Here is a 25,959-nt window from a genome sequence, read left to right on the forward strand (position 1 = left end):
TCATGTTGCTGTATACCCACGCTGCTCGAAGTCTTCATATTCCCTTATTACCCCTGTATATAGATAGGTTATGATTTGCTATGTCTTGCTATGTCTTCTGGGGCAGAGCGAACTCCTGCGCCGTGGTCACTCGCCTGTGACATGAGTCTCAATCTGCCGACTATGGCAGGTGCTTTCCGGCACGAGAGGGAGTCTTTAGGCTCTGATACCACGAAGGAACAGGAACGTCATCGATGCTCTTCCACGCATGTGATAGTTATTGCAGGTCCTTCTGGAGAGTCCCTTTTGCTATGTGACCTGGTTCCCAATTTGAGCAAGGCGCCGAAAAAGCAATATGAGTTATTGAATGATCCGGCGTCAGAAAACCGCGAAGAATCACAGATTCTGTTCGAGTGCCTGCTTCAATCTTCCAAGTAGGACGTAAGCTATATGCCGAGCTACCGCAAGGTCAAGGTCAAGATCTCCTTTCAACCCTGCCATGGTTCCTCGTAACACTGGATGGCACGAACCGCAGCGCAGACATGGACTTCTCCAGCTCGGCGATTTCCATCTCATCGGCGACCGCGGGGGTCGCGAGAGTCTGTTGCACACCCGATTTTGCGCTCGAAAAGGACCCAGAAGTCGGTCTGTTCCTCAGTCGCCCTTCCTGGGGCGAGGCTGGAGTAGTAGATAGACGGCGCCGGTGCGTCTTGGTTGGCCGCAACAAAGAGGTCTGTTTGTCAATCCCATCATTGACTATGTAGAAATTGTATGTCTGCTCGTCCGTTCTGGGAATTAGAACAAGCCCACCAAAAGGGACGCCGGAGTACGCGGCATACGACGGGAAGGGCCACGCCCATACCTTGGGAAACATGTGCTTGTCGATGAGGTGCATTCTGCGTTTCTGAGGTGTCGAGCATTTGCGCTCGCAGTCCTCGATGAAGCACCCGTACTGGAATTCCCCCCCAACCAGCAATGCAGGGTCAGCGGTTTAGGCCAGACAAAAAGGTTAGGTGGTTTAGGTTGCGGGAATGGAAATGGAAATCCTCATACCGTCTTCTCGCCTCGTTCCCGTCGCGTAGCGACGATGGCGTCATGGTTCTCTTCGATGTGAAGATTCAGGAAACGATCCGTGGGGAAATTCTTCCCACATTGGGAGCAGCGGTTGACATGTGACTGCCGGTAATGGACCTCGTAATCGTCGTAGGAGGCGAAGGCGATGGTCTCGCGGTGCGGTGGGAGGGAGCAGTGCATGACTTCGGCAACCGGAGCGGCCGTGTCTGGTAAGTGCACCTTGGAGCGTCCGAGAGAGGGCGCGGTGGAGGATGCTGGGGATGCTGGCCAGGACGGACCCCAATCCTCCTCGGACGACAACAGATCGGCGGCGGCGGCGGCAGGCGAGTCGGAGCCGCTGCGGGCGCGTTTGATGGACATGTTGGCCGAACTTGCTGTCCGTCCTGCGTTTGAGGAGAGAACTTGCAACAGTGATAGGTCAGTTGCGAGGTAATAGTTCACTCTGCAGCAATGGCGTGACACTTGGACCATCCATTGGTGGAAGGGAGGTCAATCTTTCTGCCTGTGCAGATGGGTCAGGATTTATTCCAGTTGCTGTTGGGGTGGAGTCAGTACTTACATGGTTATCTAACGACGAAGCAGTGAGTCTGAGAGGAACTCGTGCCAGTCTTTTGACCATGTATCTCGAAGTCGAAAGTAATTCAATTCAGGTAAGCTGGAGATGTGGAAGTTATAATCCACCTGATCTATACCTACTAGTAGTCCGGCCACGGCCGACTCTATTGGGTGGATAGGCCTGACCGCCTGCCTCTCCGTTCCTCCCGCAGTGCCGCATTATTCTTGCCTTAACTAGAGATTCTATTTTGTCTGCCTCGAGAAGAAAAGTTCCCCCCCCCCCGTCATAAAGTTCTCATGGGATTTTCCCTTCAGCGAGCGGCGGCCTTCAACCCCTCCGTTGTTCGTCCTGAATTGGATTTATCACTACCCTCCCTTTGGAGCTTCTCTTATTCTTTTCTTCTTACTTCTTCTTTTATGTGTGCTGCCAATCGGGGTCACTGATTCACAACCCCCTCCTCTTCCCTGACGTTCTGGAAATTGCATACCGTCCCCGCTCACCGCGCTCGTTCTGTATATACTATCACTAACTGATGGATCGTTCACTGCCCTTGTCGCCCGCACGCTCTCAACCAGCCATAGCCATCTGACGGCGAAGTCAACGGTGGAGGTGAAGCGGGCTCCGGTGATCTCATCTCCTGAGCATGGCGTCCGCGTTCCAGGATACGTGGCAGTCAGTCACCCTCGCGTTCTCCCCCCGCCCTCTGCGTCGGTCTAATCCTTGCATCGCACAGAACTGCGCTCAATCTCGAGAAAGAGCTTTTGAAGAGCCTTGCCGAAAAAGAGCCCACGTTTGCCGAAATCTCCCATCACCTGTCGGAGTCAGTAACTGAATTTCCCTTCCGCCGTCCTCCTGTTGCGCGCAAAACTGATCTGACCGTTGTCTTGTCATCCTCGTCCGTCGCAGACTTCGCTCCGCTTGCCAAAATGCTATTCTTCAGGACCTCGACGCCGCCCGCTCCGTGGATGTCGAAGGACGCCTCTGGGATAGTCATCTCAAAATCAACACCCGATTCCGTAAATTGCTGTCTCGCGTGAGTCCTACGGTGGCCCTGTCTGCTTCCGTCTCTAATCCCTGGTGTGCGATGGCAGTTCCGCGAGGAAAACGGGAAGAAGAAGAAACCGGTAGAGAAACGGAAGCTCGAGAAGCACTACCTCGAATTCATCAAATCCAGTCAGCGATTCTATCGAGGCTACATCCAACAATTGTCCTCCCATGTCGGTGGGATCCCGGAGCTGGAAAAGGTTGCCCGGAAATTCAATTTCGACAGTGAGCAAACTGCCGGTCCCGTCAACTTTGGCGAACCCACCGTTTTCTGGAGTCTAAACCCTTCACAGATCTGTCGGCGGAGCCGCCCTTGCAACCTACGGAAGCCCTCAGAAAGCGGATCCTTCAATCATGCCATGCGACTTTGATTCGTCTCGGCGATCTTTCCCGTTATCGCGAGACCGAGCTGGTCACAAAGGAGCGCAATTGGGGGCCCGCGATCGGTTACTATGACCTGGCTACTCTGATATACCCAGCCTCTGGCGCGTCGCATAATCAGCTAGCCGTCATTGCATTGGCTGATGGCAATCACCTTCGCGCTACGTATCATTTGTATAGGGCTCTAGCAGCCCAGGAGCCGCACCCGTCAGCTAAGGGTAACCTGGAGATCGAGTTTAGAAAAGTCATGAGTGCATGGGCCAAGCGGGAGCTGATCCGTCCCGAAGATGCTGGGATTCCCGGCAGAGCATTGGCTCCTTGGTTTGTATATCTGCATGCGCAATGTTATAAGGGGGTCGATTTCCCAGAGCATGACGAGCTGGAGAGCGAAGTACTCAATCAACTCGCTGTTGACTTGAAGGAACGCTCGCTCGAAGGCACTTTACAGAAATTCGTTCTAATCAACATCAGCGCAGAAGAATTCTCTAGGTTACGCTCGAACGGTAAGTCTTCTAATGGCGTTAAATGTCCAAGTGTCATGCACTGAACCAAGATTTAGAGGAGTCCGTGTCCAATGCGCGCGCTTTCTTTCAGCGGATCAATGTGAAGACGTTCTTCACCCTGCTTCAGATTCTTCTTGCAGAAGTAGAGCGATTTGCGGTTGAAGACTCGAGCAACAAAGACGCGCAGACCGGTCCTGACAAGGTCACTGTGGTCGCTCGTCGGGTTCTTCCCGCACTCCGAAACTACAGCTCCTGGTTGCTCACGGTCAGCCACTTGCTAGCAGCGCACAAACAAGAAAAGGATACACCTCTGGCGGTTCAAATCACGGAGTTTTGGAAGATATACGCCAACACATTGACTCTTCTGGCCTCAACTTTCGACGTAGTGCACCTTCCCGAAATCGACTATCTTTTGGAAGAAGACGAGGAGACTCTGGCCTTTGCGCCCCTGAGCAAGGACACAACTTGTCGCCGATACCTGGGTTCCAATGGTCAACAGAAGCCTCGAATGAACGACCCAGGTGTGGAACGTAATCACCCCAACATGGAAATGCTCTACCGCATCCGCGAGTTTGTGATCGATGGCTTGGATTTGGTAGTCAGCAACAAAATCCCCATCGCACTTGTTGATGACGAAGACAAGAAGACCTTCATCTACAAGGAGGAAGACCTCCCTTCGCAGTTTTTTGCCAGCCCCGCGGGGCACAATCACACGCTGTCCTCCGCGAGTGTTGAGCGCGAGGAAATACAACAAGCCAACCTCGGTCTAAACCACGCTCCAGACGCTCCGAGTGTTTACGGTGGATCGCAGTCGGCATCGATGTCTGCCAGTATGAACCGCATACTCGAAGGCGTGGAACGTCTGGTTGATTCGGACACGTACGAGAACGCCTCGAGCGTGCCAGAAAGCCTGACTCTTCCGCAAGGTGGTAGCCGGCAGCGGCCATCAAGTCAGTACTTCGATCCGAGCACGGAGACAGTCTTCCGCGAGGATCTTCTTCCTCGGCAGACTCCGGTCGCCCCTCCAGGACTTGCGCCGCCCGTGGCCAGCGGCTCGGCCCCTCTTGCCCGTGTTTCGTCATCCCAGCCCTATACTGCACGGCCTGCGCTTCCCAGCATTCCCAGCATCTGGAACACAACCCTATCTTCCAGCCTCGGTGGTGATGCTCCCTCTCCTCGAACCCCTCCTGGTCTCGAACATCGGTACCCAACTCATTCACTATCGGGAAGCATCGGCAGCCCGTCGAGCCACTACCCATCTCACGAGTCACTTGCGAACGAGCTACTGCTTCGCCAGAGTCTGATGAACCAGGTTCCAGCCGCTGGATATCTCCACCGCATCCCCGGCCCAGGCACAGGCACGGTCCCCTCCTCCTGGATACCCTCCTCGAGTCCATCAACCCAGAGTCACCGGCTTTCCGGTCTTGCATGGGACCGAGCACTTCTGGAGACGGGTGTCAGTGGGGGGTCGATCGCTCTTCCCACCAACCAACCGTCGGCATCAGCACCAAACATGGGCTCCCCTAGCGGTCTAATCAACTCATCCTGGGCCAATGATGCCTTCCTTGCCAGCACGTTGTCCTCCGGCGCAGGCTACCCTAGCTCTTCTGGCTTCAACAGCAGTGCCCGCCAATCTTCTCCACAGTACGGTGCTATTGGTCAGAATAGCACTCGCTATGGCCACGGCGGTTGATCCTGTCGACGTGCTTTGTCTAGTAGATGAATCGCCATGACTTCTGTCGAATTCTGCCGATTATGCGATTGAGACCAGCGAATGACAGCGGGTTCCCAACAACCTCAACCTTTCTGTTCGTCTTTCTTCTCTGCTAGGATCCCCTCTCTAGATCCTTTCAGTCGCCGATATACGCGTAGTATTTCCGCATATACACAGACCTGAAATGGACAGAGAGACGAAAGCAGATGACCGATTGAACGAATGAACAAAGCGGATTCTCAGTATGGATAATGGCGATTGAGCCTCAGAGGCAGACAGGACTAGCAGTACATAGCCAGCTGCAATCGTCCAACTCTCCTTCTTGCTATAGCTATAGATTCAGCTCAAGCCAGGTTGCGGGAGTGGTCGAACCAAAATGCAAACATAGGCCGGGCGAGAATGATATGGTCTGGGCGTCTGGGCATCCTTGATTAGTCTGCTTTCCATTGTGTGAGAAATTTACGGGAAAGAGGGGAGAGCGGAGAGCGGAGAGCGGAGCTGGAGGGTGGAAGCATCAGGTCATTCGGATTTCTCCGTATCGCGTTACCATTCCCATACTACTAAGCTCGATTCACCTAGTCTTCTGAGGCTGGATGGATACTAGCGCCAATGGCAGGCAACCTTGAAGATGTATCGAGCTGGTTTCTAGTTTCAAATTGTACTCTCATACTCAAATCATACTCAATCACTTCAGGACTTCCGAGTCGTATCGCTGTTCTCAATTGAAGCTACATTGTTCAATGTGTCTACTGCCAGCCTTGAGCTCCACAGGGCCAATTGAGTGAAAGCGAGACTTCTACCCCTTAATGCGACACACACATAACGTGTTTTCACAGTCTATATCATTTGGGACCCGAGGAATAGCACATAGTCATCATCACAGTTCGTTGTTGAGAACGTTCATCCGCGCCACTTCCGGTCTAGGTATCTATTGAATTTCCGTCGGAGCGAGGCACCTTTCACACAACATTCATTTAAGATTTGGGGAAAAGAAAAGGAGGAAAGAAATGGTCGAAGACGTTAAGTCATCGACAGAAAATTTGGGTATAGAAGGTTGAATCCTAAACTAAAAAAAAAGGAAAAGATTTTTTGTTTAAACTTGGTGGTTTGGCCTTCGACATATATATTTTATGTCCTCAGTCCCGTGATGTCGGACGGGACCTTGATTTAGTATGACTGCGTGGTGGAGAGATTTTAGTTGGAGGGGGTGTAGGTCTGCTTGGGGAAGGGGAAGCTAGAAGTGGAAGAATGGAGGTTAGCCTATCACTCTGTAACTGTGAAACTGGGTTGTAGGCTAGGTCGGGAAACTTACGAAGGTCCCAGCTCCTGGATGCTCAGGGAAGCGAGCCACTGGCCGAGATCGATGCTCTCCTCGAGGGACTTGCCCTGGACAACACCGGCGCAGAAACCACCGGCGAAGGCATCACTATAGCAGAATCAGAATCAGCATTCTCAAATCACAGGGAAGAAGTCTCGGTTTACTCACCCAGCACCGTTGGTGTCGTTGATGCTGCTCTTGGGGATCTCGCGGACGGGGAACTGCTTGACCTCGACTTCGCCGTTGGGCTTGACGGTGGCGGCGACGGTGGGATCGGTGCCCTGGGTCACAATGGCAACGCGGGGACGGCTGGTGTTCTTCTTGGGGAGCTGAGCCAGCTTCTTGGCGATCTCAACCACATCCTCGGTGCCCCATTCGTGGCTCTCGGCGTAGGAACGAGCCTCGGTCTCGTTGCAGAAGGTGTAGTCGGTATAGGGCAGGACGCTGTCGAGCTGCTCCTTGAAGAACTGCGGGATGAAAGGAGCCGAGAGGGACAGCATGAAGACCTTGTTCTTGGCGGCAGCCTCCTCGCCCAAAGCCTGGATGGCAGGAACGCTGACGGTCAAGTGGTAGCCACCGACATAGTAGAACTGGGCCTTCTCGACGAGAGACCAGACGTGGGGCTGCTTCAGGTGGTCAAGCTTGTACTCGTTGGCGGCAGCAAGGTGAGTGCACATGCTACGGTTGTGGCCGGTGATGATGACACCGCACTTGCCGGTGGGCTGAACATCATCGATACGGTATTCGGTGTGGACACCAGCCTTGGCGCAGGCCTCCTTCAGGATATCGGCGTACTTGTCCTTGCCGACACAGCCAATGTACATGACGGAGTTCTCGGGAAGGATGTACTAAATCCGCCTGGCGGTTAGTAAATAGTCTCCGACCCGGGAACGGAGAGTCTGATGAGACTCATACCTGAGCACCACGAGCAGTGTTCTGAGCGGCACCACCAGCAATAAGCTTGGCATCAAGGCCGAGGAGCTCCTCATACAGGCCCATGTGCTTATCTTCGGCGAGGATAGCATCGTTGTCCTTCAGGCCATACTTCTCCAGGAGAGCGGCATCACTATGCGGGGGTAAGAGTCAGCAAGGCTTGACTTTTGCAATAATGACACGATGAATCGAAAAGATGAGTAGATAGGAGATAAGTGACATACCCGACTGCCTGGATATCTGTATGCCTCATAAGCTTGATGTTAGCCTAAGCCTGGGGTCAACCCGGAATGGTGGGGGAGAAGGAGAAGATCCCACGCACCCAGGAGGGGGTTCTCGAGACACAACAAAGGGTAACCCTGAGCAGCAGCCATTGTGACAGGTGGAGGAGAAGTAAGTATGGGATGAATTGGGAGGGGGGAAGAAGAGTTTAGGGAGTGAGAGAGGGGGAGAAAGAGGAGAATGAGACTCGGGAGGGCGTTCGGAGTAGTACTTAAACTGACTTAAACTGGCTGACGGGCGGAGGAGGGGCCGGCGGAGTCTGATTGGGCCGAGCAAAGGGAGTTCCTCCGGCCTCCGACCTTCAAGCTTCCCTTCAACTTGTCCGACGGAGAGCTTGCTGTTAATTGCTTTATATAACCAACACCCAAACAACGTTCCTCTCCTCCTCTCCCATCACAAAATCAAGTACTCACTCTCAATACCAATCATAACACCACAACACCACAATGACCGACCCTGTCCTCCAAATTCCCGAGGTCATCCAGACGGCTTCGATCAACCGAAACCCCTCGCCGGACCACGACGTCAACCCGCCGACCGCAGCCTCCGAAAAGCAGCCCGTGGTGGACGATGCTCCCTCCGAAGCTGGCAGCATCCCTTCCGACATCGTCGACCCTCGCCATATGGTCAGACCGGCCACCCGGCGCCATAATTTCCCCCCACTGCCCGACCTGCGCTTCGAACAGAGCTATCTCGCAAGCCTGCGTGGCGCCGATACCTGGGGAAGAGTTGCGTGGATCACCATCAGAGACCAGGTGAGTAACCTCCCACTCCCAGCCTCTCAATTCCCAGACAGACAGGAAGCATTCTCTAGGGGGATGTTCTTCCGTCAAAACCAGGTTGGAAATCTCCCGCTCACCTCCTCCATTTTTCCTTTCTCCCAACAGGTCCTCCTTCCTCTGATGCAGGGTACGCTCTGGACTCTGGCCCTCTCCGGCTGGCGCTTCTGGAACCGCAATGCCTCCCTCAGCGGACAGACCCTGGGCAGCAGAATCCGTCGATGGTGGTACGAGGTCAACAACTGGAAGCTCCCTCCTTTGGGCTCTGCCAGAGATCCTCGGGTGGCTGCCAAGGTAGATGACGTGAGTGTTTTTGCTCCCCCCCTCCCCCCCTTTTCTGCACGAACCCTCTACCGGATTTCTTTGGCCCTCTGACATTCTCGGAGTTTCTGCAGTTCTACACGGCCCAGTTCTCGAATGCCGTCTAAACGATTCTGGTGCACTCTGAATGCGACCGAGTTGCTAAAAGACTGCTTATGTTCATTTGGAGGGGGGGGACTTCTTTTTGCATTTCGGGTGTTTAGCGTTACGGCGTTTGAATTCAATTCTATCAGGAAGCGGTGGATTCATGAAGCATACCCTTTTTTTTTTCTTTCCTTCTTTGACATCATCAACCGGGCGTTACATCCGAAGAGCCCTGGAGGTTTTATGCCCGTGGTGTTCTCGTTTTCCCCGGTTGTACTGTTTTGTCTGGTTAGCTAGATCATGCAATCTGTAGTTTTAGGTATATTTATGTATATATTGCATAAATGTCTCAGCTCCTGTTCTTAGACGGCGGGCTCAACCCGTACTGGCGGCATCTGGAGAGAAGAGCCATGTAGAAAGAGCCCATCCCAGACAAACGACACTCACATATCAGATGTAAGCATTAACATAGATCATCTCATTTATGAATAATGTATCTTTTTGCACGCCCCACGCCACTCGGAAATCGTGATTCACAATGCTACCTCCCCAGATTGACCCCTTCCATAGATATAGAGAAAAACGCCTAACAGATAGATCCCGTGTTTTGACCCGTATAGTTGACAGTTGACAGTTGACCAAAGGGAACGCTCTCGCAAATAATATTATCAGTGGTGAAGATAAAGAAAAATAGTTTCTCTGCTAAAGATAGCCGCTTCGTAGCTCTAGTATCAATTGAAGGTGCTGCTGCTTATTGGATGGTTTCGCCCGCGACTTATACTGAAGCCCCAGGCGCAAGGCTATTGGTATGGGGACCAGTGCTGTTCGGCTCCGGAGGAACAGCCGCACTGGTTGCGGTGATCGGCTTCGTGCCAGATGGTTCGGTCCCTGGGGACGGGGAATGGGCATGCGGTGGATTGCCGGAAGATTGACTCAAGGCTTCGTGCTTGGTCTCGGAATGTTCCTCCGATGGTCGTTCAGTTTCAGCAGGATCTGCCGAGCTGCTCGTCTCCTTGCCTTTGTCCTTGTTATATCGGAGCTGCACCACCAGGCTGGGTGGCTCGCCGTTCGCAATTTCTTCATCGCCGCTCGCCTCCTCTTCGTCATCCCCTTCAAAGTCATTGTCCTCTTCCTCCTCGCCGCCCTGCCATTCATTACCGCTTGACTGCGCCCCAGCGGAGCCTTCCTCCATCTCCTCATCCAGGTCGTGATCGGTATATCCATTGGCCCGGTTCGCCCTCGATCGCGTGGGCCTGCCCTCGTCGCCGGTCTGGGCATCGTCCCGTTGCCCGGCGAGCAAGGACTCGCCGTACAGTCCGCCCGCGCGAGATCGTATTTGTCGGCCACTGGCTGTGTATCTGGGACCCGCTGGCTCTACGGGAGTAGACACCCCCGAGGTATTTCGTGTCGAGCGTCGCGTCGAGGGGAGGCCGTCGGAGAAGATGTCTTCATCGTCGGAGTAGGTGTATTTCAACTTCTTGCCGCGAGTGCGGCCTTCGTAGAGGGAGAAGCCAGGCTCGGGGCGAGCGAATTGTGCTTTCCGAGCAATCCGGTAGTCGCGGCGTTTGCGTTTCTGTTTTGGTGAGCGCAGGTCGTTAGCTTCCCAAGGGGGCGAACGAGACTTACCTCCTCTGACCCTTCGAACCGAGGGATTGAGTTTCGGATCTTCTCGCTCAGCTTCTTGGAGTGGATATTCTTCTCCTCGTCGAGCTTGTCCGCGATGACCTTCAGCTCCGGGATGCTCCCCGCCACGCTCCACCAGGTGTTGGTTTTTAACGCCGGGTTGCTCTCGCGGTATAGTCTGAAGTGGGTGTCATCCAGGCCTTCAATGAGCCAGTATCGGCGCTTGAGGCCGTCGCGACCCCACGGCTGGACGGAGAGCGGTTGGTTGAGGTCGTCCTCGTGGCGTGCTTGCTTGTAGGATTCTTTGATCTTGGCTTGGACGGCGTCGGAGGAGGAAAGGGACCAGAGGATCAAGGTTTTGAGTAGGAGCAACTAGAGTGCGTCAGTGAGGTTGTGCTGGGGGATGCGACCGCGCGACATACGCGTTCTTCCGGCTTCATGGTTGTGAAGTTGTTACCCCCGTGCAGAGGGTTCTTGCCTTGCCAAGCCCTAGGCCATTGGGGGGCATGCGTCTGGATCGCCTCCTCCAAGGGACGCGTGTAGTGGTTCCGACTGCGCATTGATCACGGAATGTTAGTCTTCTGTTTGCACCGGAAGATTCAGATTGTAGGTGGTCAACCCGTCCTGGCGGACACCCCCATGGAGCGGGTTCTGGGTTGCGGGCGGCGGTCATACTCCACATCTTTCTTCCTATTTAATACCAATCCTAGCAAGGCACAAAGCAGCCGTTCAATATGATCGCCGGGGGTGCTCTCGGCGACACCTCTCTCAATATCCTGTGGTCCAAAGTGTGGTGTCGATCGCGGGAATACATCATGGAAACGCGCGCGGAACATCACAATGAACTAGGGATTGCGACAGGTCAGCACACTGGATCTCGGAAACGTGAACAACGCGTTGAAAGGGTTTTGGGGAGCCTCAAGCCGGTAAGCATTTCAGTGAGTCACATACTGCAATGTCGGAGTTGTCTGCTAGCACATATTCATGGGGTGGTGAGGGCTCCCGTTTCGGCGGCGGAGATTCGGATTCCTTCTTGAAGTACTTGGTAATTCCCACGGGCTCATCCACGGCCATAGACCCCGTCTCTTCATCCGACGGGGGTGCCGAGGAGAGCGACGAGAGTTCTGAATCGGAAAGAGACAGGTTCGACATGGTTGTGTGGCTGTCCGATGCTTGTGAGGAGGGGAGATGTTTGATACAAGGTCGAGCGGGCAGGTCCGCGGCGCAGAGAAGTTCTACTTTGCACTACGGTTGAAGCGCGGCTTTTACGCGCCTGGCGTTTCTGGCATCATCAAGAACAAGAAAACAGCCCTTATCCAGGGATGATCAGCACCCAATCAACACCAACCCTCCGGCGATAGTCTGGGTTTGCTTTGCATCAATGGCACATAGAACTGTATGATCCCTTCAATAGGTTCCAGGCAGCACGCGCATTATACGGAGGATATGTTGAAACATGGAGAGAGATCAAATTAAAGAAGTGGAATCATCGAACCTAGAGCGCCGTCTACTTGTACTGTATGCCTGGGTCAACAGGATGGCAAAATCAGAGGTCATTGTACATTGGGATTTCTCCAAGATGACCATAGTCACAGGGGTGACGGAATTGCCAGGAGAAGATCGGGGTCGACCAGCACTGTGCTCTGGGAGATGTCTGTGGACCAACCAGAGGTATACCCTCATGTTCGGTCACCTAATAGGCATGAATGTCTGCCTGGACAGTGCGATGTACCTGGCAGGATGCACTTTCATGAATGGATATAGGCTCGCATGAACGCGTCAGGCGAGCCTAAACGGACTTGCCCCGCTCGCGGTACACCATGTTGCCAGGCGGCTTTCGATCCGTAATGGACAGCATGGATATAGACGCACGGGGCGTTGCGAACACCGAGGTACAGACCAAAAGCGTGCTAATCATGAATGCACAACTCGGCCTATCTGAGTTGCATCAACAAGGAAGTTCTCGGCTATTTGTTGCGACCGGATGTGGGTGTTCATCGGCCCATCCCGTATACCCAGAAGCTGGAAGGCTTCGGGACAAAATTGTACTACCAAACGCGGTCAGTTCATGAGGACAAACAGGATATACACGAATCAGCGCGACTCAGACACTGGTATCTGTCAATTGTACCCGGATTGAGTTGATAGTGCTCGATGAGCCGTGAATGACGCATCCCTCAAAGTGGAGTTTGTCGATAATATCATCATGGATGATGTATGTGCAGTAGTGTACTAACATGTAGGGTAAATAGTCGATAAGCGACTCGCAGTATGGAAAGAAGAGGTTTTTTTTATGGTATGGCAGGAGGGGTAAAGGTAAGCACAGTGGTGGTACGGGCAGGGCAGGGCAGTACATGTCTAAAGTCCGACATGCTTAACTTAGTACTCAGTAGTTACTGGACTGAGGGACGGGACAGGGAGAGAGGGACAGAGACGGTAATCGGCCCAAGTCCGCTTGCCGAATTGGTCCTCTTCAGCCTCCGTAGTGGCAGTGCCACAGTAGGTTTCAACAAACCGTGCAATTGCCCTACCGGGCTTAGTCAGAAAGCGACCCGCGCCACACCCAAGTTGCAGCCACTGCTCACTCATACACGCTAGCCCCGACGCGGTTAGATTAGCGACTTCCACCCTAAAGCCCACACAGCCCTTCGCCGACGAATTCTCAACACCAACCCGACAAGGTCATCTTAGATTTGAGGTACGAGAACTCGAACTCTCCCACCACCAGGTCGCCGGCGGACTCCTCTTGAATACTAACACCAGGTCCCTATCTAGAAAGTCGCCATGGGTCGTGTGATCCGCAACCAGAGGAAGGGTCGTGGAAGCATTTTCAGTGAGTGCGACCGCAATATTCTCAAAATTCGAAATCTCCTCTGTGCCAGAATCCCGAAATGCTGACGCAAAAATCTCGACTGTAGCGGCCAACACCCGTCTCAACAAGGCCCCTGCCCAGTTCCGTGTCCTCGACTACGCTGAGCGTCATGGATACACTCGTGGTGTGGTGAAGGAGATCATCCACGACCCCGGCCGTGGTGCTCCTCTCGCCAAGGTCCAGTTCCGTCACCCCTACAAGTTCAAGCACGTTACCGAGACTTTCATTGCCAACGAGGGCATGTACACCGGTCAATTCATCTACGCCGGAAAGAACGCCACTCTGACTGTCGGCAACATCCTCCCCCTCGCCTCCGTTCCTGAGGGTACCGTTATCACCAACGTTGAGGAGAAGGCTGGCGACCGTGGTGCTCTTGGTCGTACCTCCGGTAACTACGTTACCGTCATTGGACACAACCCTGAGGAGGGCAAGACCCGTGTTAAGCTCCCCTCCGGTGCCAAGAAGGTCATCAAGAACACCGCCCGTGGTATGGTTGGTATCGTCGCTGGTGGTGGTCGTACCGACAAGCCTTTGCTCAGTACGTTTTCTCCTCCTTGAAAAGATTCTGGCTCCGACGACATAGGAGACTGGAGAAGGAAATTCTTTCGGGTGCGAATTGGCCGCTAACATCTACCTACAGAGGCTTCTCGTGCCAAGCACAAGTTCGCTGTCAAGCGCAACTCTTGGCCCAAGACTCGTGGTGTTGCCATGAACCCCGTCGATCACGTAAGACTCCCCTTTTCTGGGCTGCGTCGCGCAGTCGTGCTTGAACGAGATGGAATGGTTGCTGACATGTGTTTTCTCTACAGCCTCACGGTGGTGGTAACCACCAGCACATCGGTAAGGCTTCTACCATCTCCCGCTACGCCGCCCACGGTCAAAAAGCCGGTCTCATTGCTGCCCGGAGAACTGGTCTGCTCCGCGGTACCCAGAAGACCAAGGACTAAGCGGGTTATGGTGTGGAGTTCTTTTTGTGACGGGTTGAAAATGCTCTTTTGCTATGAGGCATATGTACTTAGGCGACTGCGGATAATCTCCCATGCGTCCTTAGCCAAGTTAGGTTGTGGCCAACAAATATTTTCATGATGACCAAAGCAAAAGAAAAAACGGGTTAAAAATTCAACTCCTGTGCCTGTGCTTGAACACGTATCTCTGTTGCGGGGCTTGCTAGTGCGCTGTAGTGTAGGCGATGCAGTCGACGATTCTGACAGACGGAGCTGCTCTCCCTGTCAGTGTCATACTAAGGGCAGAATGTGTCCAACGGCATGAGTTCGTAGCGAGAACTATGTCTCGGGACTTGTGATTATGGTGTTAGTTGCAATCGCGCTCGTCAACGTTGTTCTACATACACTGCATGTGTGCTGCGGCCGCAAATTGTCGGATAGCATACACTTCTCCTTCAAACATAATCTCATGATACATTCATATGAACACTATTATTTACCAAGGAACCTATTGACTGACATGGGAATTATTCCCGCGCATTCCAGACTTCATCGGTTATCGTACCTAAATAAAAGTTCATGTAGACAATATGTTGCGTTCAAAGTGACCAATCACAGCATTGAGACTTTTACCCTGAGCAGAAGTGTACTTGCACCCCCATCCATTCATCTCAAAAGACATATACACTTTGAACCAAACCACCTCCAACCAACATCATCTCCCTGAACAATCCGCTCAACCAATGCCCGAAGCATCAGCACCCTCTCCCAATGGATCCAAAGCCACCACCCCTCAAGCTTCCTCCTCGCCCAATCCCTCCACCACCCGGTCTGGCCTGCGCCTCCGCGCGCTGGCAGGCCGTCGTCAATCGTGATCCCACTGCCATCACATTTGTCTACGCCGTCCTAACGACCAAGATATACTGCCGCGCCTCCTGTCCTGCCCGGCTCGCGCGACGGGCCAACGTCCGCTTCTACGATCGGCCCTCCCAGGCAGAAAGGGCAGGGTTCCGGGCGTGCAAGCGCTGCAGACCCGAGACCCTGCAGACTGACGGCGGCGGCAGGAGCAGCAGCAGCGGTTGTAGTAGTCCTCAGGTTCAGCTGGTGCACCGAGCATGTCAGACGATCGGGTCGGCAGTCCAGTCGGGGTCGAAGCCCACGCTCCACATCCTTGCGACCGAGGCTGGGCTCACGTCCAGTCACTTTCATCGCGTGTTCAGGAAGGTCATGGGCGTTACGCCGGGGAGGTATGTTGCTGGGATGATGGAGAAAATGAAGGCTGGGTGGGTGGCAGCAGCGACAACGGCGACGGCGAAGACGGAGGTGTCGCTGTTGCAGCAGGAGAAGGAGGGGACGAACTACGGGGCGTCGGGAATAGGGACGGTGCGCCAGCTTCAGCCCTGCGCTGGCTTGGAGGTTGCTGTTGATGGGATCAGTCGTAGCGCCGACGTTGGGGAGGAGCTGATCCGGCCGTGGAATGACTTTGATGCAGCATTGTTTGCCGCCGAGACTGGTTTCGTCTCCATGCAGGAGGTGCAGCCACTGGGTGAACTGCATGCTTGGCATGGGGTTGGCTTATTATTCGATGATCGTGATGGTTATGATGCTGCTGAATATGAGTAATCGATTAGTCTCTGGGAAATGGGTGTTAACTTATATGGTGTCACGGCATGATGGGCCTTCGGTTTTGATGGGTGACGTCGTTTTTTTGATGTTCATCTTTCGAACTTTGCCGTCGTTTGGGCTATTGTGGCTGCTCTTTCTACGGCCTAGGTGGCCATGATCCTTGTACTATACTATAGTTACATGTACTCGGGGCAGAAAAGTGGTTGATAGACGTCTTTGTTGGGCTGGATGAGTGTATCGACTCTATATATCTTCCCTTTATGGGGCCTGCCTCGGAATCAACTAAGAGGTGATTGCGTGGTTGATTACAGTACGCCAATTGTCTATCACAAGCCATAGTTGCGACGGCAGTAATCCAGAGGAGAGAGGAGCCTCCCTGTTCAACATAGATCAATTGAACAGCAAAGATTGGACTTCTAACATAAAAAAAAAGGGTGGTTTCGTAAGTCGAAGAGCTCCGCAACGGGTAAGGATAATTGTACAAATACAGATTAGAATTGCACAGAGTAGCATTCGCATATGAAAATCCCCGGCTTTGGCTTTGGAGAATATCAGCTGTTTGTTTTCAATTGAAGTTTCCAGATGCATCGATAACATCTTGCATCATAATTTACATAGTATGATCTGCAAATGGCATGTTGAGCAATAGTCCAAGTAACCATCCATGATGGTGGATAGCATTTCCTTTCCAAGTTCCCACCCCGTATCTACCCGTAAGGGCACCCACCCACTGAAAAGTCTGGAATACGCAGGCTCTCTCCATTGTGTATTTGAATCCATACATTTCATCCCAGCTACGAGTATCGCTTCGCGCCAGGGCCGTTCTCATCCGATACCTTTTTAGCAACTATAACTCTCCCCACAAGAGATACATATTCCGATATGATATGCTACAATATACTCAGTATCATCCTGCCGACGCGATGGGCAGGGATTGGCTGATGATCAATGCGCTTTTCGAGTATGACTGACACACCCTACGAAATCAAATCCAAGACATTCTTCATCACTGTTCCAAATGTCGTAACAGAGAAAGCACTTGTCCCCCCCCCCTTCTCCTCCCCAAACCCACCCTTGGTGTTTCTGTAAATAGAACTTCGTTTTGACTCGACTGTTCGAGCTGGTGGCAAAGCGAATCGCGGCCAGTCCAAGTTTTTTTTGACGGGCGTTCGGATCTCCACTTCAATGGCCCACCAACGCGTGTCACTTGCTTTGTTGTTGAAACTGTTCCAACCTATGAGGTTTGCAACTTGCCAGTGGAGTGATACACACAACCAAAGGTAGTACAACCCGAGCATGAGAAAGCCATTCAAGGTCGAGGTCCGACAATGGATGGATGAATGAATGGGGGATTGGTACGAATACGATGGGCTGGGCATAATTAGTATTCCGGGCAGGTACTCCGTACTGTACTGTAGTTTAGCAGTCTACGGAGTAGTAAAGAACTGTACTAGTGATGCTCCTGTGTTTCAGCTACACCTCAAACAAACGCCTGGCGTTCTGGCCCCGCCTCCACCAGCTCCATTCCTTGATCAATTCGTACATCAAACTGCACTTTTCAGGGCTCAGGAGATATGACCATAAAGGAAAGATCGGAGAGGAACCATTTACGGAGTAACTTAGACGAATTGACTCATTTGCTGTCAGATATGGTCAACTATGGTTTTTTGAGTACGAGTATGACGGAGCCACTGTAGTATGATCTTGGAACTCGACATTCTGGCCCCCCTCCCCCCTCACACCCCTCTTCTCACAGGGGACGTTTGTCCATCAGATTCACTCAGTGTTGGTGGGGGTGATTTGAATTGGCTAGGAAACCAAGAGGCAATGTGGCGCCTTTCGGTCCTACTGAGTACAGTCTCCGTACTGTAACTAACTTACCTCCAGTACTCCCGAGCCATTACGGAGAGTGCAGTACCTCACCTGCAGTACATCGGCCGCTTGCGATTGGCATGGGGGGGGAAAAGGAAGAGTTGCTGTTGCTGTCTGTCATTCCGCAATGGACAAACACACTGTCAAGTCAAATCCAGTCAATTAGTTCAAGTCTAGTATGTACTAACTTAGCACTCTCTTTTATTAAAAATAATTCATTGACCCCGACCTTGAAGGTCAAGGAAATTTCCCCTTTCCAACCTTCCCACCTTCACTTCCTCTGCCTCTTTCTCTTCTCTTCCTCCGCTTCAAGTTCCTCTTCTTCCTTTCCCCCTTCCCCCGCTTGTCGCAAACAAAGCGCATTTTAATTGTTTTGCCCTTCCCCTGCTATACCCGAACTACTCCAAATTTCTTCACATATTCGCCTCCTGGCCGTGGCGCTTTTCTTGTTTTCACTTCTTGTCGATGCCCAAGCCGTGCCTTGCTTGAGCACTGCGAGTCTCTATTTACACCTGATTCATCCGATCTCGCTCTTACTGGATACCTACTCTTTTCGTTATCACTGAATTGGCTTGACTCGATCGTGCGAACTACCATCAACCACCCTCGATCGCTGGACACATCCCTTCTATTCGCCACGTTTGTTCCCCTGGTTTACTATATCTACCACCGCAATTTACCAAGATGAACGTCAACCGGAAGTTCGATCGTTTCAAGCAATGGGCTGGCGAGAGAATGGGGGGTGAAGTTAAGACCAATTTGTCAGATGACTTCAAAGCCTTGGAAACGGAGATGAACGTGCGCCACGATGGTAGGTTGCTCCCACGGTTCACTGATTTTGACTCTGCTAATTTCCCGTTCCTGAATAAGGTGTCGACCGCATCCACAAGGCAACTGCTGCTTATATTAAGTCCATTTCGAAGCGCAGCGAAGGCGATGATAAGGAGAAGACGCTGCCTATCGCCCATTTGGGTAGCAGCATGGTTGGCCACGGTGAAGACTTTGATGCAAACTCTGAGTATGGACGTTCCATGATCAGTATGTCATTCCCCCCTTATGCTGTGGGGTGAAGTTGTATGCTCATACGGTTTTCTGTGTAGTGCTTGGTAGAGCGGAGGAGCGCTTGGCTCGCCTCCAGGATGCCTACATTTCCCAGGTGAATGCAGGGCTGCTCGAGTCGCTCGAACACTCTTTAACCCAATTGAAAGACTACCAGGTAGCCAGACCCATTATTCCCAAATATTTTGTTGCAGGAGTACTGACGAGGAGCGTAGACTGCCCGCAAAAAGCTCGATGGTCGCCGTCTGGCATACGATACATCGCTTTCCAAAATGGAGAAAGCGAAGAGGGAAGACTTCCGTGTGGAGGAGGAGTTGCGGACTCAGAAGGTCAAATACGAAGAGGCCAACGATGACGTTTGCCGAAGAATGCAGGACATTAAGGACTCGGAAGCCGAGGGCGTAATCAATCTGGAGGCGTTTTTGGATGCTCAACTGAGCTACCACGCAAAATGCCAGGAGGTGCTACTCCAGCTCAAGAGCGAGTGGCCTGGCAGGTGAGCTGCCCCCGCCCATGCTTCTTTCCCAAGCGTTTAAATAACTAACAAGCCGGCAGACAACCTCTTTCCCAGACTCCTAATGGCCGTCGCCCAGGCCGTCCCCGCTCCAACACCGCACACTCTTTCGCCGATCGCTACGAGCCGTTGCACGAGGAGGATCACAATGGGGTGGATGTTCGGCCGATTATTCGCTCCTCCCGGGCCACTTCGATTGAACCGACGGGTAGAGAGGTCTATCCGCCTGATGCTTACTCGAGCCGGCCCGTACTGAGCAGGACCTCAACGTTTGAGGGCCCTACGCAATTGCGCCAGGATTCCACCTCCAGCCCGTATCAGTGGCCGTCTCGGTCAGCCAGTGAGAACTACATTGGCCGCCGAAACAGCAGTCAAACGCGCCCTGCCGGTAGAGGATATGCTGATCCGTACATGGATCCGTCTGAGGATGGCAGTCCACGCAGCGGCACTAGCCCAGATCGATCTTATATGGGACGCAACGAATCGCCGGGGCCATCCTATGGCAGCGTAGTTACGAGAAGATCCAGCTCGAACACCCTCAACAGCGCATCATTGCACAAGAAGGCCCCCCCACCCCCGCCCCCTCGCGCTAAGAAGCCCGCCCCTCCCCCACCCCCTATGAAGAGGGTGATCCCAATTGGAGGTGACGCGTAGGGTGTGGACGTTTCTGACGCATATGGTAGTCAGGTGTGAGTTGCTGGCAAATCTACGTTGCTGCAATTCCATTTGAGTCTGATCTACAGCCTGCTGGCAGGTGGTATTTAAGATAGTGGGTGGAGACTTAGTGAGAAAAGCAGTCTTCTCCTTCGTGGTGTATCTTGGTAAAAGGTGATGCGACAGTGTGTGAGCACTGGGGTTCTGAATTATACTGTACAGTGAAGGGATTGCATGTTCGCTATTGCGGTATGGGACTAGTTTGATGGTTGGGGAAATTAATTCAATGCTTGAGATCTTGACTGAATTGACTTGTTGCTGTAATCATCATATCGGCCGAGGTTGTGGAGAGCTTCCCCGCTAGTCCTAAGCCGGCCCCCGGGCAAGTTCACCCGGGCAAGTCCGCCGCGCGAAAGTCGGACGCTGAGTCAGCAACCAGCAACCAGCAACCAGCAACCAGCAGCGGCATCCCCCATCCCCAGTATCACGTGACACGGCACGAAATCTTCTTCCAACGTCTCGCCGCCTACCCTCTCCTCGTTACAGGCACAGGCTGAGAGCACCGCCAGTTTCCCCGACCAGCACGGAAAGTCGCGAAAGCCCCGTCCCCTCCATCTCCATTTCATCCAGACTGGCCTTCCACGCGCCATTCTCACCCCCGGCCCCCCCTTTGGGGTCATTTTTACACTTTCTTCTTCGCGTTAGACGCCCCTTTCTCTCTACTTACTGATTCTCCTGTTTGTCGCCTACCGCCCTGTATCTCCCCCGGTCCGGCCTAAACATCACGAAACTTGTCGCCAAAGTCCAGATACAGGCCGCTACCTGTCGCATCCATCCACAAAGAGGCATTCCTATCCATTCACTTTCGTAATTGAGCGCCCCCCATCGCTCCCCTCGCGCGATCCCTCATTTACCGTCGCCGCTCTCAATTCCCACGTGTTTTCCTAAGCGCTCCACTGTGCCCTGTCGCAACCCAGGCCTCCCTCGTGTCTCCTGCGTTGCTTATGAATAAAACAACCACGCGCTAGAGCATGGCCTCTCTCCAGTCAGCACCCAACATGGCGGCTGGAAACATGAGCTTGCCGCCGAACTTGACGCAGCAACACATTCAAGAAGTCCTGCAGGTGCGTCCGCCTTGACCCGCCTTTCACTCTCTTCTTCCTTATACCACCATACCACACCCTTCCTTTCTTCGTCTCAACTTCTCCATGGCATAAATCTAATCCCCCTTGAAGAAATACAAGCAGATGCAAGAACAAGGCGTGCGCCATGACGATCCCGAATACCTCAAAGCCCATAACTTGCTTTCAGCAGTCCAGCGGCAACAAGTATTTCAGAAGCAGAGGTTCGCCCAACAGCAGCTTCAGGCGCAACAACGCCAGCAGCAGCTCAATGGCGTGACTCCAGAGACCGCCGCCGCCGCAAATGGTGTCAATGGTACGGCTTCCATCTTGACCTGCGCCTGCAGGTAATCATTAGGTAGCCTCTTCGCTAACGCTAGTATCCACAGGCCGCAGTAATCCCGCCGCAACCCCTGTCAACGTGGCATCGGATGGATCCTCGGCTACACCCGCTGCCCAGCAGGCTTCAGGCCAGATTCCCTCTCAAAAGGGTATGTCTGTTGCCAGCAGTAGCTTTTCTGCCGAGCAATTGGCGACGCTTCGGAACCAGATTTTGGCCTTCAAGATGCTCTCCAAGAACCTCCCGATCCCAGCTCGAGTTCAACAACAACTCTTCCCTCCCAAAAAGGCGCAGGCTCCGGCCCCTGCAGATGCCATCGCGAGTGCTGAGAACGTTTTGGAAAGCGCTGCCCAAGGGAAGGCTGAGTCCTCTATGAATATGGAAGAGGAGGATCAAACCAAGGACTTCTATCAAACCTTCCAGTCACCCTATGATCTGATACCCAAGACCATCGGCTTCACGGATCATACCTCTCGTGCTAATCGCATGCGCGTTCCTGCTTTGATGCCCGCTGGCATTGACATGGACCAAGTGCGCGAAGAGAGGGAGCTTGCACTTTACAACAGGATCAACGCGCGGAAGGCTGAGCTGGCTGAGCTTCCGGCCAATCTCGGTGTCTGGGATTCTAGCCAGAGTGACACTGCCACGGGCGACGATTCCCTGAAGCTGAAAGCTTTGATTGAGTATAAGATGCTCAGCTTGTTGCCTAAACAGAAGCTTCTTCGCAAGCAGATGCAGCACGAAATGTTTCACTTTGATAATCTGGGTATGACGGCGAACCGCTCTAGCCATCGCCGGATGAAGAAGCAGAACTTGCGTGAAGCCCGCATTACAGAGAAGCTGGAAAAGCAACAACGCGATGCGCGCGAAACCAGAGAAAAGCGTAAACAATACGATCATCTCCAGGCCATCCTCAACCACGGCGCGGAACTGCAAAATGCTGCTGCTCAGCAGCGCACCCGTGCGCAGAAGTTGGGTCGGATGATGCTTCAACACCATCAACATATGGAGCGTGAGGAGCAGAGACGTGTCGAGCGTACTGCCAAGCAACGTCTCCAAGCCTTGAAGGCTAACGATGAGGAGACTTACTTGAAACTGCTCGGACAAGCCAAGGATTCTCGTATCTCTCACCTGTTGAAACAGACCGACAACTTCCTCAAGCAGCTTGCTGCCTCCGTGCGGGAGCAACAGCGCAGTCTTGCTGAGCGTTATGGTGAAGAAGATCAGTTCTTCGAGGAGGAGGAAGAGGAGGAAGAGATTGCTTCTGGAAGTGAAGACGAGGGCGATGGCAGAAAGAAAATTGACTACTATGCTGTTGCTCATCGTATCAAAGAAGAAGTCACTGTCCAGCCAAGCATCCTTGTTGGCGGTACTTTGAAAGAGTATCAGATGAAGGGTCTGCAGTGGATGATCTCACTTTACAACAACAACCTCAATGGTATCCTGGCAGATGAGATGGGTCTTGGAAAAACCATTCAGACCATCAGTTTGATCACCTACATCATTGAGAGAAAGAAGAACAATGGGCCTTTCCTCGTCATTGTTCCTCTCAGTACCCTCACCAATTGGAACCTGGAATTCGAGAAATGGGCACCTTCGGTCTCGAGGGTTGTCTACAAGGGCCCCCCCAATGCGCGCAAACAGCAGCAAAATCAGATCCGCTGGGGCAATTTCCAGGTCCTTCTGACCACCTACGAATACATCATCAAGGATCGCCCAATTTTGAGCAAGATCAAGTGGACTCACATGATTGTCGATGAAGGTCATCGTATGAAGAATACGCAGTCGAAGTTGAGCAGTACTTTGTCGCAGTACTATACTAGCCGTTATCGTCTGATTCTGACCGGTACTCCCTTGCAAAACAATCTCCCAGAACTGTGGGCTCTACTCAACTTCGTCTTGCCGAACATCTTCAAATCTGTGAAATCCTTTGACGAGTGGTTCAACACACCGTTCGCTAACACGGGTGGACAAGATCGCATGGAACTCAGCGAAGAAGAACAGTTGCTCGTTATTCGTCGTTTGCACAAGGTTCTTCGACCTTTCCTGCTCCGACGTCTGAAGAAGGATGTCGAGAAGGATCTGCCCGATAAGCAAGAAAGAGTCATCAAGTGTCGGTTCTCTGCTCTGCAAGCCAAGCTTTATAGGCAGCTTGTCACTCACAACAAAATGGCCGTCAGTGATGGCAAGGGTGGTAAGACCGGTATGCGTGGTCTCAGTAACATGTTGATGCAGCTGAGAAAGCTTTGTAACCATCCATTTGTTTTCGAGCCTGTTGAAGATCAGATGAACCCTGGACGCGGAACCAACGATCTACTCTGGCGTACGGCCGGTAAATTCGAACTACTGGACAGAATCTTGCCCAAGTTCCGTGCCACTGGTCACCGTGTCTTGATGTTTTTCCAGATGACTCAGATCATGAACATTATGGAGGATTTCTTGCGCCTTCGTGGCCTGAAATATCTCCGTCTCGATGGTTCTACCAAGTCCGATGATCGGTCGGATCTTCTGAAGAAGTTCAACGCCGAAGGCTCCGAGTACTTCTGCTTCTTGTTGTCAACACGTGCGGGTGGTCTTGGTCTTAATCTCCAGACCGCTGACACCGTCATCATCTTCGATTCCGATTGGAATCCCCATCAGGATCTGCAGGCACAGGATCGAGCTCACCGTATTGGTCAGAAGAACGAAGTTCGTATTCTGCGTCTCATCAGCTCCAACTCAGTTGAAGAAAAAATCCTAGAACGTGCACAGTTCAAGCTTGATATGGACGGCAAAGTCATTCAGGCAGGAAAGTTCGATAACAAGTCAACCAACGAAGAACGTGACGCACTCTTGCGGACACTGCTGGAGACGGCGGAGGCCGCTGATCAAATCGGTGACCAGGAGGAGATGGATGACGATGACCTCAACGATATCATGGCACGATCGGACGAAGAACTGATCACGTTCCAGCGTATTGACAAGGAGCGACAAAAGAATACCCCATACGGTCCTGGCCACAAATACCCTCGCCTCATGTGCGAAGAAGAACTGCCGGATATCTATCTCACTGAAGAAAACCCGGTCACCGAAGAAGTTGAGGTTGATCTGGGTGGCCGTGGTGCACGTGAACGCAAGGTGACCCGCTACGACGATGGTCTCACGGAAGAACAATGGCTTATGGCTGTGGATGCCGATGACGATACCATCGAAGATGCGATCGCCAGAAAGGAGGCCAGAGTTGAGCGCCGTCGTATCAACAAGGAGAAGCGCAGTCGGAAGGCAGGTGCTGAATCCTCACCGGAACCGTCGCGGGAGAGCTCGGAAGCCCCTCAACCAAAGAAACGTCGCCGCGGACCTGCTCCCAAGCGCAAGGCAGAGGAGGTTGTGGAAGAAACGCCTCAGCCCAAGCGAAAGAGAGGAAGACAAGCCAAACCCATCGAAACCTTGAGCAGCGAGGATCGCGCTATTCTGCAGCGCATCGTTAACCATGTCTACCAGGCATTGATGGACATGGAGCAGGAGTTGCCAGCAGATTCCTCGGACAGCGAGGACGGGCCCGTGACCCGGTCTATCATCGAACCTTTCATGAAGCCGCCTCCCAAGTCGCAGTATCCTGACTACTACATGATCATCCAGAACCCGATCGCCATGGAGATGATCAAGAAGAAGATCAACCGTGACGAGTACCAGAACCTGAAGGACTTCCGTAATGACATCCACCTTCTGTGTCAGAACGCTCGAACATACAATGAGGACGGCAGCATCCTGTTTCAAGATGCCAACGACATCGAGGTGAGATATTTTGCGACAGGTCAATTTGAGGTGGATTGATGCTAACAGTACACAGGCCAAATGTCTATCCGAACTGAAGAAGGAAACCGAAGCTCATCCCCAGTTCGCCAATTATGACGACCTAGGTGGCAATGAGCAACCCGCTGCGGCTACGGGCACCGACACACCCGGTCCTGTTGCAACGCCCAAACTGAAGCTGACCTTCAACAGCGGCAATCGGGACAGCATGGGACCGACTAGCGGCAGTGGTGTGAACGAGGATGAATGAACCGCTAATAGACGCTTTGCAGATATAGTGGGCTGATTTCCGATATGTTTTAATGTGTTGCAAAAACCTTTGCTTTATTGCACATTACCTTCTATACTGTTTTGATTCGCCTCTTTTATTTTCACCCTTCTGTGTTTCTTGACATGCCCTCTTCCGATATTTGGCTCCGTGGACGGCGTTACATGACTTTGGTGGCTGCGGATGGACGACGGTCGATGGCGCAATGCTCTCCAGCTTGAAGACGAGCGATTCCTGGTTCTTTTTTCTTATTCTTTCTGTTTCCTGCAGTCACTTACAACGACATGAATTTCATACTTCCCCCCC

The 25,959-nt window shown here is 52.7% G+C and overlaps 10 protein-coding genes across 10 annotated transcripts; 6 read left to right on the forward strand and 4 right to left on the reverse strand.

Annotated features, from left to right (window-relative positions):
- Nucleotides 1-5: 5 nt before the first annotated feature.
- BO95DRAFT_443954 (uncharacterized protein) lies at nucleotides 6-1,363 on the reverse strand. The gene is made up of 3 exons (XM_025586771.1): nucleotides 1,033-1,363; nucleotides 842-931; nucleotides 6-754 (listed from the first exon to the last, which is right to left on the reverse strand). Exons 1-3 carry the CDS (start codon nucleotides 1,231-1,233, stop codon nucleotides 455-457), a joined length of 591 nt encoding a protein of 196 aa, XP_025441278.1. The 5' UTR covers nucleotides 1,234-1,363; the 3' UTR covers nucleotides 6-454.
- An 889-nt stretch (nucleotides 1,364-2,252) lies between these two features.
- Nucleotides 2,253-5,230, forward strand: BO95DRAFT_464757 (uncharacterized protein; the record flags this gene model as incomplete). The annotated part of the gene is made up of 6 exons (XM_025589081.1): nucleotides 2,253-2,281; nucleotides 2,343-2,429; nucleotides 2,516-2,642; nucleotides 2,701-2,878; nucleotides 2,947-3,537; nucleotides 3,594-5,230. The coding sequence occupies 6 exons, from the start codon at nucleotides 2,253-2,255 to the stop codon at nucleotides 5,228-5,230; spliced, it is 2,649 nt and encodes an 882-aa protein (XP_025441279.1).
- Nucleotides 5,231-6,084: 854 nt separating this feature from the next.
- BO95DRAFT_443960 (adenosine kinase) lies at nucleotides 6,085-7,966 on the reverse strand. Its single transcript, XM_025586772.1, has 6 exons — nucleotides 7,825-7,966; nucleotides 7,727-7,742; nucleotides 7,485-7,635; nucleotides 6,738-7,417; nucleotides 6,564-6,677; nucleotides 6,085-6,485 (listed from the first exon to the last, which is right to left on the reverse strand). Exons 1-6 carry the CDS (start codon nucleotides 7,874-7,876, stop codon nucleotides 6,446-6,448), a joined length of 1,053 nt encoding a protein of 350 aa, XP_025441280.1. The 5' UTR covers nucleotides 7,877-7,966; the 3' UTR covers nucleotides 6,085-6,445.
- A 137-nt stretch (nucleotides 7,967-8,103) lies between these two features.
- BO95DRAFT_443961 (DUF1770 domain-containing protein) lies at nucleotides 8,104-9,183 on the forward strand. The gene is made up of 3 exons (XM_025586773.1): nucleotides 8,104-8,539; nucleotides 8,672-8,866; nucleotides 8,959-9,183. The coding sequence occupies exons 1-3, from the start codon at nucleotides 8,231-8,233 to the stop codon at nucleotides 8,989-8,991; spliced, it is 537 nt and encodes a 178-aa protein (XP_025441281.1). The 5' UTR covers nucleotides 8,104-8,230; the 3' UTR covers nucleotides 8,992-9,183.
- Nucleotides 9,184-9,463: 280 nt separating this feature from the next.
- BO95DRAFT_483043 (uncharacterized protein) lies at nucleotides 9,464-11,776 on the reverse strand. The gene is made up of 5 exons (XM_025590275.1): nucleotides 11,543-11,776; nucleotides 11,267-11,436; nucleotides 11,014-11,143; nucleotides 10,595-10,963; nucleotides 9,464-10,541 (listed from the first exon to the last, which is right to left on the reverse strand). The coding sequence occupies exons 1-5, from the start codon at nucleotides 11,741-11,743 to the stop codon at nucleotides 9,744-9,746; spliced, it is 1,668 nt and encodes a 555-aa protein (XP_025441282.1). The 5' UTR covers nucleotides 11,744-11,776; the 3' UTR covers nucleotides 9,464-9,743.
- A 1,588-nt stretch (nucleotides 11,777-13,364) lies between these two features.
- On the forward strand, nucleotides 13,365-14,470 carry BO95DRAFT_443965 (60S ribosomal protein uL2). Its single transcript, XM_025586774.1, has 4 exons — nucleotides 13,365-13,424; nucleotides 13,510-14,001; nucleotides 14,104-14,189; nucleotides 14,273-14,470. Exons 1-4 carry the CDS (start codon nucleotides 13,376-13,378, stop codon nucleotides 14,408-14,410), a joined length of 765 nt encoding a protein of 254 aa, XP_025441283.1. The 5' UTR covers nucleotides 13,365-13,375; the 3' UTR covers nucleotides 14,411-14,470.
- A 602-nt stretch (nucleotides 14,471-15,072) lies between these two features.
- mpt (putative DNA repair and transcription factor Ada) lies at nucleotides 15,073-16,256 on the forward strand. Its single transcript, XM_025586775.1, has one exon. The coding sequence runs from the start codon at nucleotides 15,179-15,181 to the stop codon at nucleotides 16,028-16,030; it is 852 nt and encodes a 283-aa protein (XP_025441284.1). The 5' UTR covers nucleotides 15,073-15,178; the 3' UTR covers nucleotides 16,031-16,256.
- Nucleotides 16,257-16,755: 499 nt separating this feature from the next.
- BO95DRAFT_170343 (uncharacterized protein) lies at nucleotides 16,756-17,491 on the reverse strand. The gene has a single exon (XM_025580799.1). It carries the CDS (start codon nucleotides 17,410-17,412, stop codon nucleotides 17,011-17,013), a length of 402 nt encoding a protein of 133 aa, XP_025441285.1. The 5' UTR covers nucleotides 17,413-17,491; the 3' UTR covers nucleotides 16,756-17,010.
- A 1,098-nt stretch (nucleotides 17,492-18,589) lies between these two features.
- On the forward strand, nucleotides 18,590-20,132 carry BO95DRAFT_432876 (BAR domain protein; the record flags this gene model as incomplete). The annotated part of the gene is made up of 5 exons (XM_025585073.1): nucleotides 18,590-18,716; nucleotides 18,776-18,943; nucleotides 19,006-19,121; nucleotides 19,180-19,460; nucleotides 19,520-20,132. The coding sequence occupies 5 exons, from the start codon at nucleotides 18,590-18,592 to the stop codon at nucleotides 20,130-20,132; spliced, it is 1,305 nt and encodes a 434-aa protein (XP_025441286.1).
- A 559-nt stretch (nucleotides 20,133-20,691) lies between these two features.
- BO95DRAFT_443969 (putative RSC complex subunit (Sth1)) lies at nucleotides 20,692-25,959 on the forward strand. The gene is made up of 4 exons (XM_025586776.1): nucleotides 20,692-21,256; nucleotides 21,368-21,569; nucleotides 21,643-25,367; nucleotides 25,423-25,959. The coding sequence occupies exons 1-4, from the start codon at nucleotides 21,191-21,193 to the stop codon at nucleotides 25,633-25,635; spliced, it is 4,206 nt and encodes a 1,401-aa protein (XP_025441287.1). The 5' UTR covers nucleotides 20,692-21,190; the 3' UTR covers nucleotides 25,636-25,959.

This window comes from Aspergillus brunneoviolaceus (genome assembly GCF_003184695.1).
Source record: "Aspergillus brunneoviolaceus CBS 621.78 unplaced genomic scaffold BO95scaffold_42, whole genome shotgun sequence".
NCBI lineage: Eukaryota > Fungi > Ascomycota > Eurotiomycetes > Eurotiales > Aspergillaceae > Aspergillus > Aspergillus brunneoviolaceus.